Source organism: Eurytemora carolleeae, unplaced genomic scaffold, assembly GCF_000591075.1.
Source record: "Eurytemora carolleeae unplaced genomic scaffold, Eaff_2.0 scaffold714, whole genome shotgun sequence".
NCBI lineage: Eukaryota > Metazoa > Arthropoda > Copepoda > Calanoida > Temoridae > Eurytemora > Eurytemora carolleeae.
This window is the reverse complement of record NW_019396623.1, coordinates 15947-34138: the sequence shown is the minus strand read 5'-3', so window position 1 is coordinate 34138 and position 18192 is coordinate 15947. Positions and strand designations below refer to the sequence as shown.

At 31.1% G+C, this 18192-nt stretch overlaps 2 protein-coding genes across 2 annotated transcripts in view; one reads left to right on the top strand and one right to left on the bottom strand.

Annotated features, from left to right (window-relative positions):
• Positions 1-7601: 7601 nt before the first annotated feature.
• On the top strand, positions 7602-10843 carry LOC111706487 (uncharacterized). The gene is made up of 4 exons (XM_023479372.1): positions 7602-7939; positions 8596-8806; positions 9540-9607; positions 10790-10843. Exons 1-4 carry the CDS (start codon positions 7688-7690, stop codon positions 10841-10843), a joined length of 585 nt encoding a protein of 194 aa, XP_023335140.1. The 5' UTR covers positions 7602-7687.
• A 4891-nt stretch (positions 10844-15734) lies between these two features.
• LOC111706485 (muscle-specific protein 20) overlaps positions 15735-18192 on the bottom strand; it is a 12165-nt gene continuing 9707 nt past the window's right edge. The window contains exon 7 of the mRNA XM_023479370.1: positions 15735-16588. Within this exon, the coding sequence (XP_023335138.1) occupies positions 16544-16588 (45 nt within the window). The 3' untranslated portion in view covers positions 15735-16543. The remainder of the gene's footprint in view (positions 16589-18192) is intronic.

Here is an 18192-nt window from a genome sequence, read left to right as displayed (position 1 = left end):
CCCCATAGTAAGACAGATAGCAAGATGGCTGCCCCTTAGGGATATTTGACCTTGAAGACTGAAGTAAAGTCAGTACAATGAGGAGATCCCTGGGATATAAATCAGGTTAAATTCCTCTAGTTCCAAGATAAATGAAGAGATTAAAATATCTAAATTCAGAAACATTTAAAGACTAAACTCGTATATTAGGATAATCTAAACATCTCAATTAAGGGACTGCTAACGTATTTAAGAAGTGAGAATATATTTCTTTTTTTACATTGTTTCTGATGATTTTAGTTTATTAATTTCCTGAAGAAGAAACCCTTCTTTTACAGAATATATAGCCCATCTCATTTCAAAAGTATTTAATTATTAAGTATTAAATTGTTTCATTGGCTTTAAAATTTGACAGTATTTGGATAAAAACTAAGTTGATAGAAAATTATGTGGTATGTTTCGGGGGGGGGCTAGGGATCAATGCCCCATGCAAGACTACCGAATCCCTCCCTAGATTACATACTATACGCCGGAGTTCTTTAGACTTTAAGTTTTGTTAATTTTTATTAGATTCAAATCATGAACTGAAAAAGTCTTTGGTATTTTCATTTTATCTAGGGGTTGCTCCTCAACCCCCCCCCCGGATCAATTAATAACTATATCTGAGAAACAAGTTTATGAATGTATATAATTTACTTTGGTTTGTTCTAGTTTCAAGGTCTTAACTAAGCTTGGCAAATTCGGACAGGAGTAGGACAGGAATTTGAACAGATTTTTAGAAATTCAAACTCTGCAATATATTTACTAAAAGTTATGACAATTTTCGTTTTATAATGAAACCAGGCCTACTTTAAAGTGTTTGTAAGTTTGGGATTATATGTGCCACATTGAGGTTTGATCCAGTGCTTAGGATCCATTTCATATTGATGCAATGAGGATTTTGATATTTTGCTTCTTGGATCCGGATCCGTGGATCTGCATATTTTTTTCGGATCCGGATGCAGAAAGCCAAAATGTAGTGGATCTGGATCCTAGGCACTTTGTTCAATTGTAATATTCATTTAAAGTTATCAAAGGGGCAAATTTTTAATAAGGGGGGGGAGAATAGATCGTGTCACCCTTCCATAGATTCCCCTTTTTTGCCCCCCCCCCTCCTACAGATTAAGTAACATTCTAGAAAATGAATAAGAAAAACTGATGTAATTAGTCGAGTGGTGAGTCATCAGTCGAAAAGAATTTATTTATCAACATTGCCAGGTCGTCGGAATCTCCCTACGGGTTGGAAGCAACGGGTTGGAAAATCCATGTTGTTAGAGTACACGTTGGCTGTGCGTAAATGCTTCGCGTTTTCGATCTGATTATGGCCAGTGCCGACGCGACCGATCGGAGTGATGAAAATTGTTGGAGCGTCAGTATGCGCTGGTATGCGCCGGTATATGTATCACGGAAGCGATGGTGTGATATAATGGTTCTAGGATCTAGCTTGTCAAGCTAGGTTGATAAAAAGATAACAAAAACAGTGAACCGTGTACCGACAAAAGTGAAGAAAAAAATTTAATTTTTCAAACACTTTGATACAATTATCACAATTAAACCCCTAAATGTTCAATGACATTTATTTAATATATATTATAACAATCCTTCTTCATGATTTAAAAACATTTCAAATGTTATAAATTTCGATTTTTATTTAAGGAATTAAAAGTATGTAGATCACTTTTTTAAATGATATTTCTACATATAGAAAGAACCGTAATAGAAATAAATCAATTTTTATGATGGAAAACATGATTACTCCATCATTTTTGTAAAAATAAAGGTTTTAAAGATACCGTTGTGAATCCGACATATCCCTCTCTTAATGGAGGGTCACTTAAAATTACATTTATAGTTCCCTTGTTGTAAGATTTAACATATTGTGCTCTTAAAATGATTAACACTGGACACTGGAGTCTGGACATTTAAAGACAAAATTAACTGCTCTGATATGAAACCAGTATTTTTAAAGAAAACTATCTTTTATTATCCTATGCCTTAAGATCTGTTAACTTGCTTTCCTTTTTTTATTTTTCAAAAATTCGGATATTGTTTATGTCTATGTGTATATTTTGGATATTATATTTATATTTTCATGTTTATAATTTGTGGATATTATGTTTATATTTTGAAAACAATTCTTTTAATGTGCCTGCATCAGATATAGAATATTTTGCATCTTTCATGGAAGTGAATTCTAAATTGTTGAACAATAAACATTCTTCTATTTATTTTGAAGATAACCTTTGGAATCTCGAGTTTGAAGAAATTTTTCTTTTTGGAGAATTTATTTTTATATTTAGAGTTTTAATGAAAACAATTTAGCCTTACAATATGTAAATTCCATGGTATTTATAATCTTCATTCAATGTTTAACAATGCAAAAATTCTCATTCAAATTCGCTAAAATAAAAGATAAAAATTTATACTCTCACTGTGCGAATTCATTGCAAAAAATACCCAACTATCTTTTATATGACGTCATTCATTCACATTAAAAATTTTTGTTCTGTTTTCTGCTCGCAATGTCTCAAGGCTGTAAGTAGTTTAAATATGGAAAATATATCAAAAAAAACGTGAGAGGCTTCTTTGCTGGCAATCTTTTTAAAAAATAAGCCATTTTTATGTCTACTAAAGGCCTTATCTATGATGTCCATTTAATAAAATGTCATCTGTCAAATTTTCCGATTTATATGAAAATATAAAAATATATTATTTTTCTTTTATGTAATCCGGGAGTTGCCGTTTCAGACTTTTAGGAAATATAAAAGATACATAATTGAATTAAAGGGAGTGTTTGCGTAAAATGAGGGGGGGAAGGGGCTTTCGGCGAAAAATTATCGATAGTGATCGCTACTAATCTTACTTCTATCTGTTGCGTCTTGTAAGGAGAAATTTGTTAAAAACGTCTCATACCGAAGAACGTGATGTCCATACAAATTCAGAAAGTTGCAACATTCGACTCGGATTGTAAAATAATCAATTTAATTTTTAAACAAATCATTTAGATATTACAACCCATAACCATTAATAATTTTTCGACGCATTCGTATATAGTTGATTTTTTTCTTAATATTTTTTATTTGATATGATCTGGGAGTTACTTTTGAAATTTTGTATTCCTGTTTCGAGGATTTTTGATGATGAAGACGACATTGTCATATTTTCCAGGAATCTTCGAAAACAAGTTGTATGCTAAAGTTATTTTTTAAGAAAATCAAAAATATTATGAAATATACGAAAGCTTCTAAATATATTCTCGATGGTTAAAAGTTGTAATATCTGAATGATTTATTTAGAATTAAATAGATTTTTTTACGATCCGAGTCGTATGTAACAAAATCATAAAACTTGAACGGTTTCTCTTTAAAACTCTAGAATGTTTTCCCTCTGCTTTATTTCCAAAAATATGGAATTCAATTGAATTAGAGCTGAAAGAAACTAAATCTGCAAAATCTTTTAAAAGAAAAGTCGCCAATATCTATTTAGATAGTTATGCAAATTGTATCTGTAAAAAAATGCTGTGTATCATGTGGATAAACTTAGTCTTTACTGTCTTCTTCACCCTGTAGTTCATAAACATGATTCTAAGAACTTATGTTACCCTCTGCTCCAACCCTTGCGTTGATTATCCTCACTTTCCCTTATACTCCCTCACCTCCTCCTTACCTTTTTTATGATTTTTCATCATTATTATGTTTAAAATGTACAATGTACATTGTTTTTATCTGCAATTCTCATTCGTTTATAGTGAGCCAACCAATTAAAACAACCTACTCTGATTAGGCAGGTCCAAACTACATAGTAAATTGTGATTTTTTTATTTGTATTATCTCGTGCTTTGTAGTTGAATAAAAATATGAATATGAATATGATGTTGCAACTTTCTGAAATTGTAATTGGACACTACGTTCTTCTGTATGGGAGTTTTAAACAAAAGTCTCCTTTTTGACGCAGCAGATAGAAGTTAGATTAGTAGCGATCAGAAGCGATTATTTTTCGCCGTAAGCTATACCCCAACCCCTCATTTTTCGCGAACACTCCCTTTAAAGATGACATTTGTTTTTAAATAATACTATAAAGACTCATTGATTTTAAACATAATGATATTGATTTTTAACATACAAATTGATAATGTCTCATGTTTGTTGTTACTCACTGAATTTAAAGTACTTCCGTTGTTAGTTTAAATTTTGTTATATATATATATATATATAGTTTATAAACAGAATTTAATGGATTTAAAGTAAATATGCGTCTCTATATAATAAACCCTTCGAACCGTATCTTATTTACTTTATTCTATTGACTATAGAGGAATAATATAGTCAACATTTGACCAACCATCCATCCAATTTATCCATTCAGATCTTTTCAAAAATTTTCAAAGATTGTAAACAATTTTCCAATTTATAACTTTGTATTATACACGGTTATTCTTTATCTTTAAAAGGAAAAATACACATTTGATCTTTTAGATGTATTCTATTTCCCTTCCCAACTTCTACTTCCCTATCTTTCTCCAGTTAGTTTTGTTCTTCTCTTTCTTTTTCTTATTTCTCTTTTTTACTTAAATTTCCCTTCTTTTTCATACTGCTTTTCTTTTATTCTATTTCACATAATTTTTTCAACTTTTTTCCTTTTCCCTATTTACCTTCCTGCTTCGTTTACACCTTTCTGGATCATTCTTCCCTCCCCTTATCCTTCCTACCTCTTTCCCTATGCACTCTTTTTCCCTATTTACCTTCCTGCTTCGTTTAAACCTTTCTGTCTCATTCTTCCCTTCCCTTATCCTTCCTACTTCTTTGAATTACCTTTCTTTATACTTCCTTTCCTTTTATATGCTTCGTTTTTTCTTATAATTGTCTACCTTTTATTATACTTTCCTTCCTTTCAGATACTTTCCTTTCTTTCTTATAATTCTGTACTTTTCTTTATACTTCCTTTCCTTTCAGATACTTTCCTTTCTTTCTTATAATTATGTACCTTTCTTTAAACTTCTCTGTCTTTCTTATAATTATCTACCTTTCTTTATACTTCATTTCCTCTTAATGAATAAAGGATTAGAAAAAATAACTTGTTGGTACATGTCTAATAATTTTACTATTAAAACTTTTAGAAAACAAATGCAATTTTATTTTCAAATTCTCTAAATGCACAAAACGACTGTCCCGATGTTTTTTTTAAACTAGGAGCAACTACACGAAAAATTTAACGCATAAAAGAAACAGATTCAGTTAGATTCTTGGGAATATGGCTGGATACTAAATTAAACTTTAATAACTATTTTTTTAACTTTTGCACTTTCTGCTATGAAAAAAACTAAAAACTTCCTAAGCTTTGACACCATGAAATTACCCCCAACATTTAAAAAAGATTTCACATTATCAAAAAATATGGTGCCATGACAAACTCCTGAAAGACAAACTCCTGAAAGACAAACTCCTGAAAATACAAACTCCTGAAAGACAAGATCCTGAAATTATGAAATTTTAAAAAGATATGTCTGCAACCTACCTGTCATTTACCCCCTCCCCCATCCAACATCTGCATCTTTTTTTACACCTGATTGATTCCTCTCATCATGAATATATTTAATATCAAACAAAACCAGAAAAAGTAAAAGAAATTATTTTTTAAACAAGAAAAACTTAAATGTCAGCAATATCTTGGACCGAATTTGCTTTCAATTTATTTGTTTAAACGCCTAATTGAAATTCAAAAAATAATAAAAAATAAATTTCATTAAATTTCTTTGATGTACAGGGTTACAATCTAATATTCCCTAAATATGAAGATCTGAAGGCTAAATTTTAGTCTGTTGTCTTAAACATTGTTACTATTCATGAAACAAATTTAAAGTTGCATGTGACCAGAAATCTATAAATATAAAGTAGTAATCTCTGTTTTTTGTCTGTTTGGATGTCCAATCATAGAACATAAACCCCTGGACCGATTTGCCTCAAATTTTGATTGGGTAACTCTTTAGTTTAAAACTACTGAAAGACTAATAAAATATTGTACAGAACTTTCTCAAATCTCATTCTTTTTGGGTAACCCTGTATATTAGTTAAAAAATTGTTTTTATTTAGATAAAAGCCCGGTCATATTTTAAATTTCATTCCTCTTTTTATTTTATTTTTGAATTAAAAAAAAAATAACCGAAAAAACGCAGAAAAAGTCCGAGATATTTTGAATTTTCAGATCATTGAGAAAGAGGACTAGAAGCTAGATATAAGAAATAAACCTCTATATGAACAATATTGAAACACTCCTAATGATAATCAAATCGTCTAAATAAACCTCTATATGAACAATATTGAAACACTCCTAATGATAATCAAATCGTCGAAAATTGCTTGCATACAGATTCCCTCATGCGCAGCATTTCCAATACTTGCATTAATTCATCCAAAATTTTAAATGGTTTAGATAAATGTTCAATTAATCATTTTAAAATTTTATTTTTTTCAACATGATTTGTGAAAAATTATATTCTTCAAATTTCATATAAATCTTAATTAAATATATGGAAGATAAATCTATTTCAATAACTTTTTTATTGTTCAACTTTAATTAAAACTTCAAATATTTACACTTAAAATTTTGTTTGCCAGATTTTTAAAAAGTTTTTTTTGATAACATGACTTGTAATATTTATTTAATTAGATAACATTTTATCCAATTTAAAGAGACTGTTTACGAATTTGAGACCATGCATTTAGAGAATAGCATGTCCGATTCACAACACGGTACAATCTAATTAACAAGGATATCTCATTCACCCTTGATCAGACGAAGGTTTAGTCCATTCATAGCGTTTTCAATATTTGTATTTGATTCAAAACTTCAATCAATGGTTTAAATTCTTAATTAATTCTTTAAATTTTCTTTTTCTTTTTGTCAATAAAATTAAATTTTGAGCCTAATTTTGTTTAAATCAATTTATATTTTAATAATTAAATCTTTTGATAAGTAAACATTTGGAGGAAAACTATATTTTACTTTTGTTTCAATTGTTGGTTGCAACTTTCTATTGAATTTTAAATATTTACAATTCTAAGTTTGTTTGCAGAGATTAAAAAATGTTTATTTGTTGATTTTATTATTGATTTTGTTTGTTTAATTAGACAACATTTCATGCAATCTTAAAGCGACGAGTTTCAAGTAACCTTTCATTTAGAGAATAGCATGTCAGATTCACGATAGTGTACCCTCTAAGGATAATGGTTAAAAGTTTTTCCATATGATTTTGTTTAGAGCATGACTGTTTAAATTAATTCATATTTTTATAATTTAATCTTTTGATAAGTAAATACTTTATTCATTGGTTGAAGTTTTTCAATTGAAATTTTAAATATTTACAGTTTTATTTGTTGATTTTATAATTGATTTTGTTTGTTTAATTAGATAACATTTTATGCTATGTTAAAGAGACTGTTCACGTATTTCGAGACTCTTCATTTAGAGAATAACTTGTCCGATACACTACACGGGAAAGGGAAATAAAGATTTTTGAAGGATTTTACTTTTTAAATCTGTATCCAAGAGTTAAAACGCGTAAATCATGATGCATTTTTTCTAAAAGAGAAAATTTTAAACATTTTAATTATTTAGTTGAAACTAAAAGGGAACACTTGAAGTTTCTAATAATGAAACTTTTTTCAGAAAAATGCAGAGAAGAAATTTCTTTTTACAATTTCTTTTTATATCCTTTCTTCAATCTGCCACACCCTTTCCAGCACCCCGGGGGGTGGCTGAGGAACGCCCCCTTGAAAGGGCGGCACAATCAAGGACCCCCGGTCTCATAGAGGATTTTCAAAATTTAGGAAATAATATTTTTGGTTTGTTTTCTCAGGGTCTGGGTAGACCTAGGAGACCAAACCCTTTCAATCAGTTTAATCAAAACCAAATCCAATCAAAGGTAAGCTTGTTAATAAATGTAGATTTACCTCAATTTTCTTTAAAAATGTCTATGAACAAGGGTTTTATGGCGCTTTATGCACCTCTTTTCTTTTTTACAATTTTAGCTTACCAATTTACCATTTTTCATTGTACTCTTCAAATTACTGAAATGTTCGCAGATTTTTCTGTTAAAAGGAGTTGAGTATTTGCCACAAATTCTGACTTTTAATCGCTATTTAATCGCATTGCATCGCAATGTAGTAGCATTAGATATGTTAACGTCTGAATTTTGGTAGGTCAAATTATCTGAGCTCGAAATATCAAAAGTTTACACCATCAGGTTGTATGTTTTTTGGGACACCCTGTAGTAGCTAGTTTTAAGTCATCATATTTCGAGTATCCTGTAAGGCTGTAATCTGGATATTACAGGAAATAATTGTTAATTGACAAAAAATTCATAATTACAAAAAAATGCATTTTGATAGAACACTGTTAATGGTGTTATGATTATAACTTTTGTATGTGAATAATGATTCAATTTTGAAAATTCTGATACTTTTGCAGATATTTTGTGAAAGAAAAACTCCATAAAGGGACAAAACCTAAAATCGTTTTAAAATTGTTATAAACGAGATTTTTAACTTGTTGGTAAAGTAAAAAAAAATTTCTGTTTAGCCACCTCCCAGATTTCCTGCTCCATCTCCATCACGATTTCCTGTTCAACCACCATCAAGAGTACCTGTTCAACCACCACCATCTAGGGTTCCTGTTCAGAGTTCTTCATTTCCACAGGCCATTCATGAAATTTCTGCTCCTGCTCAAAAACCATTTCCTGTTTCAACCCCGGTTCAAAATCTAATTCCTGTTCAGACTTCATTTGTTCAAGGTAAAGCAGTTCTAATTTCTTGATATTTTATCTGAATTCTGTATTTTACCTGAATTCTGTATTTTATCTGAATTCTGTGAACAATTTTTCTAACGTTTTTCATTGTGCTAAATGTTTACACTGACAATAGTTATGGATCATGAAAAGTCATTAAAATAAATTAAGCAATCGATTTATTTTTTGTTTTAGCCTTTTGTCTAATAATTTGAAATCAAATATTTCAAGATTTTTAAAAAAAAAATCAAGTGTATTTAGAAAGCGTAACAATTTTTTATGAGGAATATTTATTTACTTGATACCAGTAGCAAAATCTGTTTCTTAAAAAAATCTGTTCATCAACAATTTATATTAGTATTACATTGATATTTAATATAAATTATTGATCTCTACGTTAATTTCCAGAAAGTAACATTATGAGATTCTATTTATACACAAAGTAGTAATCTATATTGGTCAGTCTGTTTGTTTTGATGTCCATTGTCCGATCAGAGACCTCTTGACCGATTTGCATCAAATTTTTATTGGGGAACTTGGTAGAACCACGGGATCGGTTTTAGCTTTGTTCAAATATATTTATTTGAGTATGTATACTTTGTGGGGAAAGTTTAGTTTTCATGATAAGCTAAGTTCTCAAGCTACGTAAAGTAATAATTTTGTTTGTCTGTTTGTTCATGTATAAAAATATAGATTCTGTTATTTCTAAACATTTTCTAATTTGATTTATATAATTTAGACCCAGGGTTCCATGTACCCACTGCAGTTCAGCAGTTTGGTGCTCCTGCATTTATAGATGCACACGAGGTAAAGGATTAAAGGGTACCGTTGTGAATCGGATACTGCTCCTATAAAAGCGAAGGGGTCTTCTGAAATCCGGTGACAACCTACAGTCTCTTTAATTCACCTCTTTTCCGTGTATTAGTTAGCGTAGAACCAGGGAGTAAGGAATAGAAGGGAGATATAATCACTTTGTATACCGTACACTTTGTATACCGTACACTTTGTATACCGTATACTTTGCATACCGTACACTTTGTACCATACACTTTGTATACCGTACCCTTTGTACACCGTACACTTTGTATACCATAACTTTGTATTCCGTACACTTTGTATACCGTACACTTTGTACACCGTACACTTTTTATACCATACACTTCGTATACCGTACACTTTGTATACCGTACACTTTGTACCATACACTTTTTATACCGTACACTTTGTATACCATACACTTTGTACACAGTACACTTTGTATACCGTATATTTTGTAAACCTTGCACTTTTTATACTGTACACTTTGTATACCGTATCTTTGTAAACCGTACACTTTGTATACCGAACACTTTGTATGCTGTACACTTTGTATACCGTACACTTTTTACACCGTACACTTTGTATACCGTATCTTTGTATACCTTACACTTTGAATACGAACTTGGATCTAAACATCTAGATCTTAACCTAAACATCTATATCTGGAACTATAAACCTGGATCTAGACCTATGGATATATATCTAGACCTATACACCTATATCTAGACCTATATACCTATATCTAGACCAATACACCTATATCTAGACCTATACACATAAATTTAGACCTATATTCCTAGATCTAGACCTATACACTTAGATCTAAACCTATACTCCTATATCTAGACCTATACACCTATATCTAGACCTATACACCTAGATCTAAACCTATATACCTAGATCTAGACCTAAACACATAGATCTAGACATATACACCTAGATCTAGACCTATACACCTAGATCTATGGACCTATACACCTAGATCTAGACCTATCCACCTAGATTTAGACCTATACACTTAGATATATACTTATACACCTATATATCTGGAACTATACACCTAGATCTAGATCTATACACCTATATCTGGACATAAAGGTATATATCTGGACATATAGAAATATATCTAGACATATACACCTATATCTTTAAATATACACCTAAATCTAGACCTTCACATCTAGATCTAAACCTACACATCTAGATCTAGACCTATACACCTAAATCTAGACCTACACATCTAGATCTAGACCTAAACACCTAAATATAGACCTACACATCTAGATCTAAACCTATACACCTAAATCTAGTCCTACACACCAAGATCTAGACCTATATACCTAAATCTAGACCTACACATCGAGATCTAGACCTATACACCTAAATCTAGATCTACACATCTAGATCTAGACCTAAACACCTAAATCTAGACCTACACATCTAGATCTAAACCTATACACCTAAATCTAGTCCTACACATCTAGATCTAGACCTATACACCTAAATCTAGGCCTACACATCTAGATCTAGACCTGTACACCTAAATCTAGACCTACGCATCTAGATCTAGACCTTTACACCTAAATCTAGACCTACACATCTAGATCTAGACCTATACACCTAAATCTAGACCTACACACCAAGATCTAGACCTTTACACCAAAATCTAAACCTAACCTAACCAATTTTTTGTGATACAGGGTGTCCCAATAAACATGGGAATCGAAAGACAACTTGAAATTCGTCTTTGATTTCGTTAGTGGATAAAATGCAACAAGTGTATCATACAAAGATTGTATGTCTTCTGAGCTCTTCAAAATGTAGTCTGCCTACTTTATATGTTTATAATCTGAACAATTTAATTATTGGGAATTAGGGCAGATTTTCTATTTCAATTTGGATGATACAAAAATAATGCCACATTTTGGAATTCCCAAGTCCAGTAGTTTTAGATGTCAATTTTTTTAACTGAGATGCAACTGAAATTGTGTTAACGTTATAATGACGCAGAGAACAAAGACGATGTAGAAGTAATTCCAATGTTTATTGGGACACCTTGTATATCGCAGCGACTTTTTTATAAACATTTACTTTATTTAGTAACTCTAACAGAACAAAGACGACCTTCTTAACACCATTAATAAATTTATTTAACGTAGATAAAATACCTATTTTTGTTTACAGACCGGATCTCTGGAGAGAAGATATTGTGGGGAAAGACTTTCGAAAAAACAAGAAGACTCACAATGTAAACTTTTAGAATTTGAATTTTTAGTTCAACTTCAACTTTTTACCTGTCATAAAGATATAACTAATCTATATATCTAACTATAATGTAAATTTTTTTACACCAAAAATACCAATCACCCAAAATTGCTACTTTAGGCGACTAAAAACGTAACTAAAGGTAGAATGCCCGATATTAAAAGGTATCCTGAAAAGCTTGGTCTAAAATTAGATATAAATGTTTGTAATTTTAAAAACTGATTATTTTTAATTGTGGTTTCTCTACAAAAGTAACTTGCGCATTTCTACTGCAGGAAACTGGAAAACAACATAATTATCAGAACTAAAACTGTTCAACCTAGAAAAACAACAATATCTTCTAAATTATTAATCAGATCAAGGTTTCTAGGGTACCGGTGTGAATCGGGAATTGCCATCTTTGCATGGAGGGTCACTTGTTAATACGCTTTCATGCAGTCTCTATAAAAATATATTTAAAAAAAATATTCAATTCGTAAAAAATTTTATTTGGAAACTTTTAAATGAAATGGAATTAAGATTATTTACTATCAAGTATCAATGAATTTTTAATAGATTTTAAAATGTCTAGATTTACATCTCATCAGTCAAATAATTGAACTTTAACCAATCAGAGACAGGATTAAGAAAGGGGTTAAGTCGGGCTTTTGAAACAATGTTGAGTCAAAAGTTTCTGTTTCTGGTTCCACATGCTATTGGAAATATTTGTAATAATTAAAGGGAGTGTTCGCGAAAAATGAAAGGGGGTATGGCATAATGCTTTAATGCGCTTTTGATCGCTACTAATCTTACTTCTATCTGTTGCGTCTATAAGGAGAAAACTGTTAAAAACGACTCACACCGAAGAACGCAGCGTCCATACAAATTTGGAAAGATGCAACATTCAACTCGGATCGTAAACAAATCAATTTAATTCCAAATAAATCATTCAGATATTACAAACAGTAGTCATCGATTATTTTTCGACGCATTCGTAAATAGTTGATATTTCATAATATTTTGTATTTATCCTATATGTCCTAGAAGTCCTAGTTCTCATTTGTTTTCTGGAAGTGTAAGTTTTCCTGTGTGTCCTGCAGATATTTCTACAACAGATATGCGAAGAGTTTTCTAAAAAGATCAGCGTCTCCAATATCAGGTTTAGCTTCTGCTCTTGGAGTCATAGGTCTTGACTGAATCTTTTAATTGTTCCAGATTTATGAAGAGCTGTCTGTAAAGATCAGCGTTTCCTGACCCACAAATATCTCGGTTGCTTCTACAACGGATATTTGGAGAGTTATATGTAAAGAGCAGCGTCTCCCTAATCAGGTTTAGCTTCTGCTCCTAGAGTCCTATGTCTGACTGGATCTTCTAGCTGCTCTAGATATGTGAAGAGCTGTCTGTAAAGATCAGCGTCTCCAGTATCAGGTTTAGCTTTTGCTCCTGGAGTTCTAAATCTGACTGGATCTTCTAGCTGTCTGTGGAGAGCTGTCTGTAAAGAGCAGTGTCTCCAGTATCAGGTTTAGCTTCTGCTCTTGGAGTCCTAGGTCTTGACCGAATCTTCTAGCTGTTAAAGATATCTGAAAACTGTCTGTAAAGATCAAAGTCTCTTGTCACAAGATTATCTTATTCTTCTATGATGGGTATGTGGAGAGCTGTCTGCAAAAAGCAGCGTCTCCAATATCAGGTTTATTTTCTGCTCTAGGAGTCATAGGTCTTGACCGAATCTTCTAGCTGCTCCAGATTTATGAAGAGCTGTCTGTAAAGATCAGCATCTCCTCTCCCAAAGGTATCTCAGTTGTTTCTCTAACAGATATGTGGAGAGCTATCTGTGAAGAGCAGCATCTCCCTTATCAAGATCATCGTGTTCTTCTACAATAGATATGTGGAGAGCTGTCTGTAAAGAGCAGCGTCTCCAGCTTATCAGGTTTATCTTCTGCTCCAGGAGTCCTAAGTCCGACTGGATCTTCGAGCTGCTCCAGATATGTGAAGAGCTTTCTGTGAAGATCAGCGTCTCTAATATAAGGATGGAGCAGCATCTGGTATCTTGGGTATCCTAGTTCTCCTCTGTATCCAGGATATCCCAGTGGGTAGTCCAGACGGGCTGGTACGAGAGCAATTGGTCCAGTTCTAGAGATGAATCTCTTGATGAGGTTTACAAATGAGTATGGTGAACCCGTGTGTATGTCTCTCCTAAACCAGCTGGAGAGTAAAGAGCGTCCTCTGATATCCTCAGTGATGCTGAGAATTCCGAGGATGTGTATTTGTGTTGAAGGATGGGGAAGGAGGTCAGTGTCCTCCTTAGTTCTCTGGTAGGCATTTTAACGATCTATCCATTAGCCGTCTGTTAACTGTATGTCGTGCAAGTCCTTCCTATACAAACGGGAGATTATACTCTGCGTCCATGTATTCTAGAAAGATCTGGGGTGCACTGTCCAATCTTCAGGTTCTATATTCTGCTTTGACTCAGAAAACAAAGAGAGAAAGGGGCAAGGGGGGGGGAAGGGAGTTTAGTATGAGTATCCAAAGCTTTAAATATCACACTAATTTTCTGACATTTGTTTAGAATCTGAACAGTGTACAGCAACACGGCCACAGTAGTAAATCAGATCAAGAATTTGCAGATTTTTCCAGCTTTGGCAGGCTTTCCTAGACATCTATACTAGAGCCATCTAGTCAACAAGTTTAGAACTTTGACAATGGTTTGGATAGATTAATCATCCTAGACCAGGAGTAGGCAAGATAAAGATAAACTTGAATTTCTGGGCATTTATAAATTATGTTGTTAAACTATTTACAAGTCTCCTGAAGGAAATGAATTTTTAACATAAAAAAATTAAACGGTAACGGCATTCAAAGATATTCAAATCTTGGATTTTTGTTTAAAAAACTATTCGGGCATTGTGTCTCATTTTATTGTTTATCCCAAGGGATAATTTAACCAACATACAGGGTGTCCCAAAAAACATGGGAATTCAGTGACGAATTCGATATCGTCTTTGTTATGAATTAGCATTGTAATACCTAATTTTAAAAGCCATAATATTATTATGTCTGCTAGAGTTTATTTTATGAAAAGGGTAAAAAGACTGTAAAGATGTGTCTATAATGTCTCCGCAAGATGAACAGTAAGACGGACAAGTTTACTCTGTTTGTATACTGCAATTTTCTTGTTTTACTAAGTACAACCGTATGCAGTCAAAACATAAACAAAAAAATTGTGAACATAGCAGACGAAACTCTAACAGATTACAGCTTTCTCAGTAGGTATCACATATACTAAATCAAAGAATTATTTAAAAAGACGATATCGAAGTCGTCACTGAATTCCCATGTTTATTGGGACACCCTGTATATCATCTCGCTAGACTACATTTAAGCAAAAAATGTTGAATATCATAAATTATTATTTCATTAAGATGGGCCATTGAATTTAGAAGATAAAAAACATTTTAAACTTTTGAAAACCAATTTTTACATTGAATGCTGACTTCTTGAGTTTTTTTTGTCTAAGGTTTTTAAAATAAATAATAAAGGTATTAAGCTTTTAGTTTGACGACTGGCCATGATAAATGTGAAATATTAACATTCAATCGATTCCTATATTCAATCCTATACCTTTTTTCATTTTGATTTTTTGTTTTACACTATAATTCCGTTCTTTTAATTAAATCTGAGGCCGAATTAAATGAATTGAAGCCGCGTCTCAAATCCCACAAAAGCCGGTTTCAATTGAGCGCCGTCTTATATCTTGAAAAATTTAATACAATTTTAAGTGGAACCAACCATATTTGAGCCCCGACTTAAATTTAAACCGCGGCTAAAATTCTTTAAATTCGACCCCAAATGATAGTAATGATATTATTGAAATGATATTCATTTTTATCATTATTATTTTGAAAGATAAATTGAAAAACAAGAGAAATAACAATTAAAAACCTGTTTGCGTATTGTTTTTTCTAACAGAAAAAATTGTTCTATAAAACCTTATTTATTTATTTTGTGACATTGTGAATTGCGATTTGTTACAAATATTTAATTTAATTTGTATTAATGTGAATAAATTTTAACATTTCCTAATCAAAGAAAAACTAAACAAAGAATCAAAAAATAAATCATTATGAAGTTTTAGTAATGATTGCTCCAAGATATATATTTTTTAATTCAAAATCTTAGAGCGTAACAATGATACTGTTTTTTTTCTTATGAGTATATCCGGAAAATAAAGATTTATTTAATTACAATGTACAAATTTTGGTGACAAATTATAACTTTTAACTTTTTTGTTTTTATGTACATACAAAATACAATTATGAATATATCATTTAAATGAAAAAAACTATCAAATAATTAGCTGAGATTAAAGTATAGTTAAATCAAACAAGAAAAAGTACGGAAAACAAGGTTTATATAGTCGTGTCTAAAATAAACAATGTTTATATAGTCGTGTCTAAAATAAACAATGTTTATATAGTCGTGTCTAAAATAAACAATTTTTATATAGTCGTGTCTAAAATAAACAATGTTGATATAGTCGTGTCTAAAATAAACAATGTTTATATAGTCGTGTCTACAATTATATTCTTGTATCTCTGTAGTTCTTTCAACAATATGCTCGGGATATTACAGAAGTAAAACTTATTTTTAAAAATTTTTTTTTGGTCAAATTGTTCAGCATTTTTATTTTTGAAGTCTGGCACCCGTCCATTCAGGATGCTTTCCAACCTAAAAATATAATTATTACCATGTCGCTATTATAAGATTGATAAATATTAATTATCAGATCTATAAAAAAATCCGATGGAAAAATCAAGAATGAAAGATATGATGAGAAGAGGCAAAACATTTTATATGTTTAATCTCTTCCTTATCAGATTTTATTTCACTTCTGTAGCTTAGTTTAATAGATTGTATCTTACATCTCTGTTTTAATCTATTTCTCTCAGTATATCCTTGTTCTGGGACTCTAAAGTCCACAATAAATAAAAGGATAAGAGGACAGGACTAACTAACTGCAGAAGTCAGGATTTAAAACACATTAAACCGAATTGGAATTGTTTAATTTTAAAGAAATATCTCTTGAAAGTTGAAACCATTAGTTTTCCGTTTTGGTATAGAGTTTAAGCTCTGTTATAGCTTAATGCTTTCTTGTGTGAATAACCTTTTCATCCACACAATCTCATTAAAAACAAAATAAAAAAATAATTAATTGGAAACACATATAAATAGGAAACACAGATTAATAGGAAACATAGATTAATAGGAAGCACAGATTAATAGGAAACACAGATTAATAGGAAATTAATAGGAAACACAGATTAATAGGAAACACAGACAGATTAATAGGAAGCACAGATTAATAGGAAACACAGATTAATAGGAAGCACAGATTAATAGGAAACACTGATTAATAGGAATAAGAGATTAAGAGGAGACACATATTATTAGGAAACAAAGATTAATAGGAAACACGGAATAATAGGAACAAGAGATTAAAAGGAAACCCAGATTAATAGGAACAAGAGATTAAAAGGAAACCCAGATTAATAGGAACAAGAGATTAAAAGGAAACACTGATTCATAGGAACAAGAGATTAAAAGGAAACACTGATTAATAGGAACAAGAGATTGAAAGGAAACACTGATTAATAGGAACAAGAGATTAAAAGGAAACACTGATTAATAGGAACAAGAGACTAAAAGGAAACACTGATTAATAGGAACAAGAGATTAAAAGGAAACACTGATGAATATGAACAAGAGATTAATAGAAAACTGAAGATTGATAGCTAAATCACACATTCAGAATTATAGTAACTACAGATTAATGAATAATTAAAACGATCACATCCAATGGTAAGTAACTAATATTGATTGATTCTATATAACAAGGAAATACAAAATTTACCAAAACTAAGAATTTGTTTTTGTTTAAAATTATAGTTAAATGAAATTCAAACCTACTATAATTATAGAAAAGTTAATAGAAAACTGCGTATCTAGTGGTTTATTAGCTGTACACATTAAATAGTCAAGAAAGTTGGTTTACTTTATATTCTTTTCACTAAAAAAAAATGCAAAATTGCCATCTGACAAAACTAGTACAGGGTGTCCCAATAAACATGGGAATTCGATATCGTCTTTTTAAATAATTCTTTGATTTAGTATAGTGATACCTACTGAGAAATCTGTAATCTGTAAGAGTTTCGTCTGCTATGTTCACAATTTTTTTGTTTATGTTTTGACTGCATACGGTTGTACTTAGTAAAACAAGAAAATTGCAGTATACAAACATAGTAAACTTGTCCGTCTTCGATTATCTTTTTAAA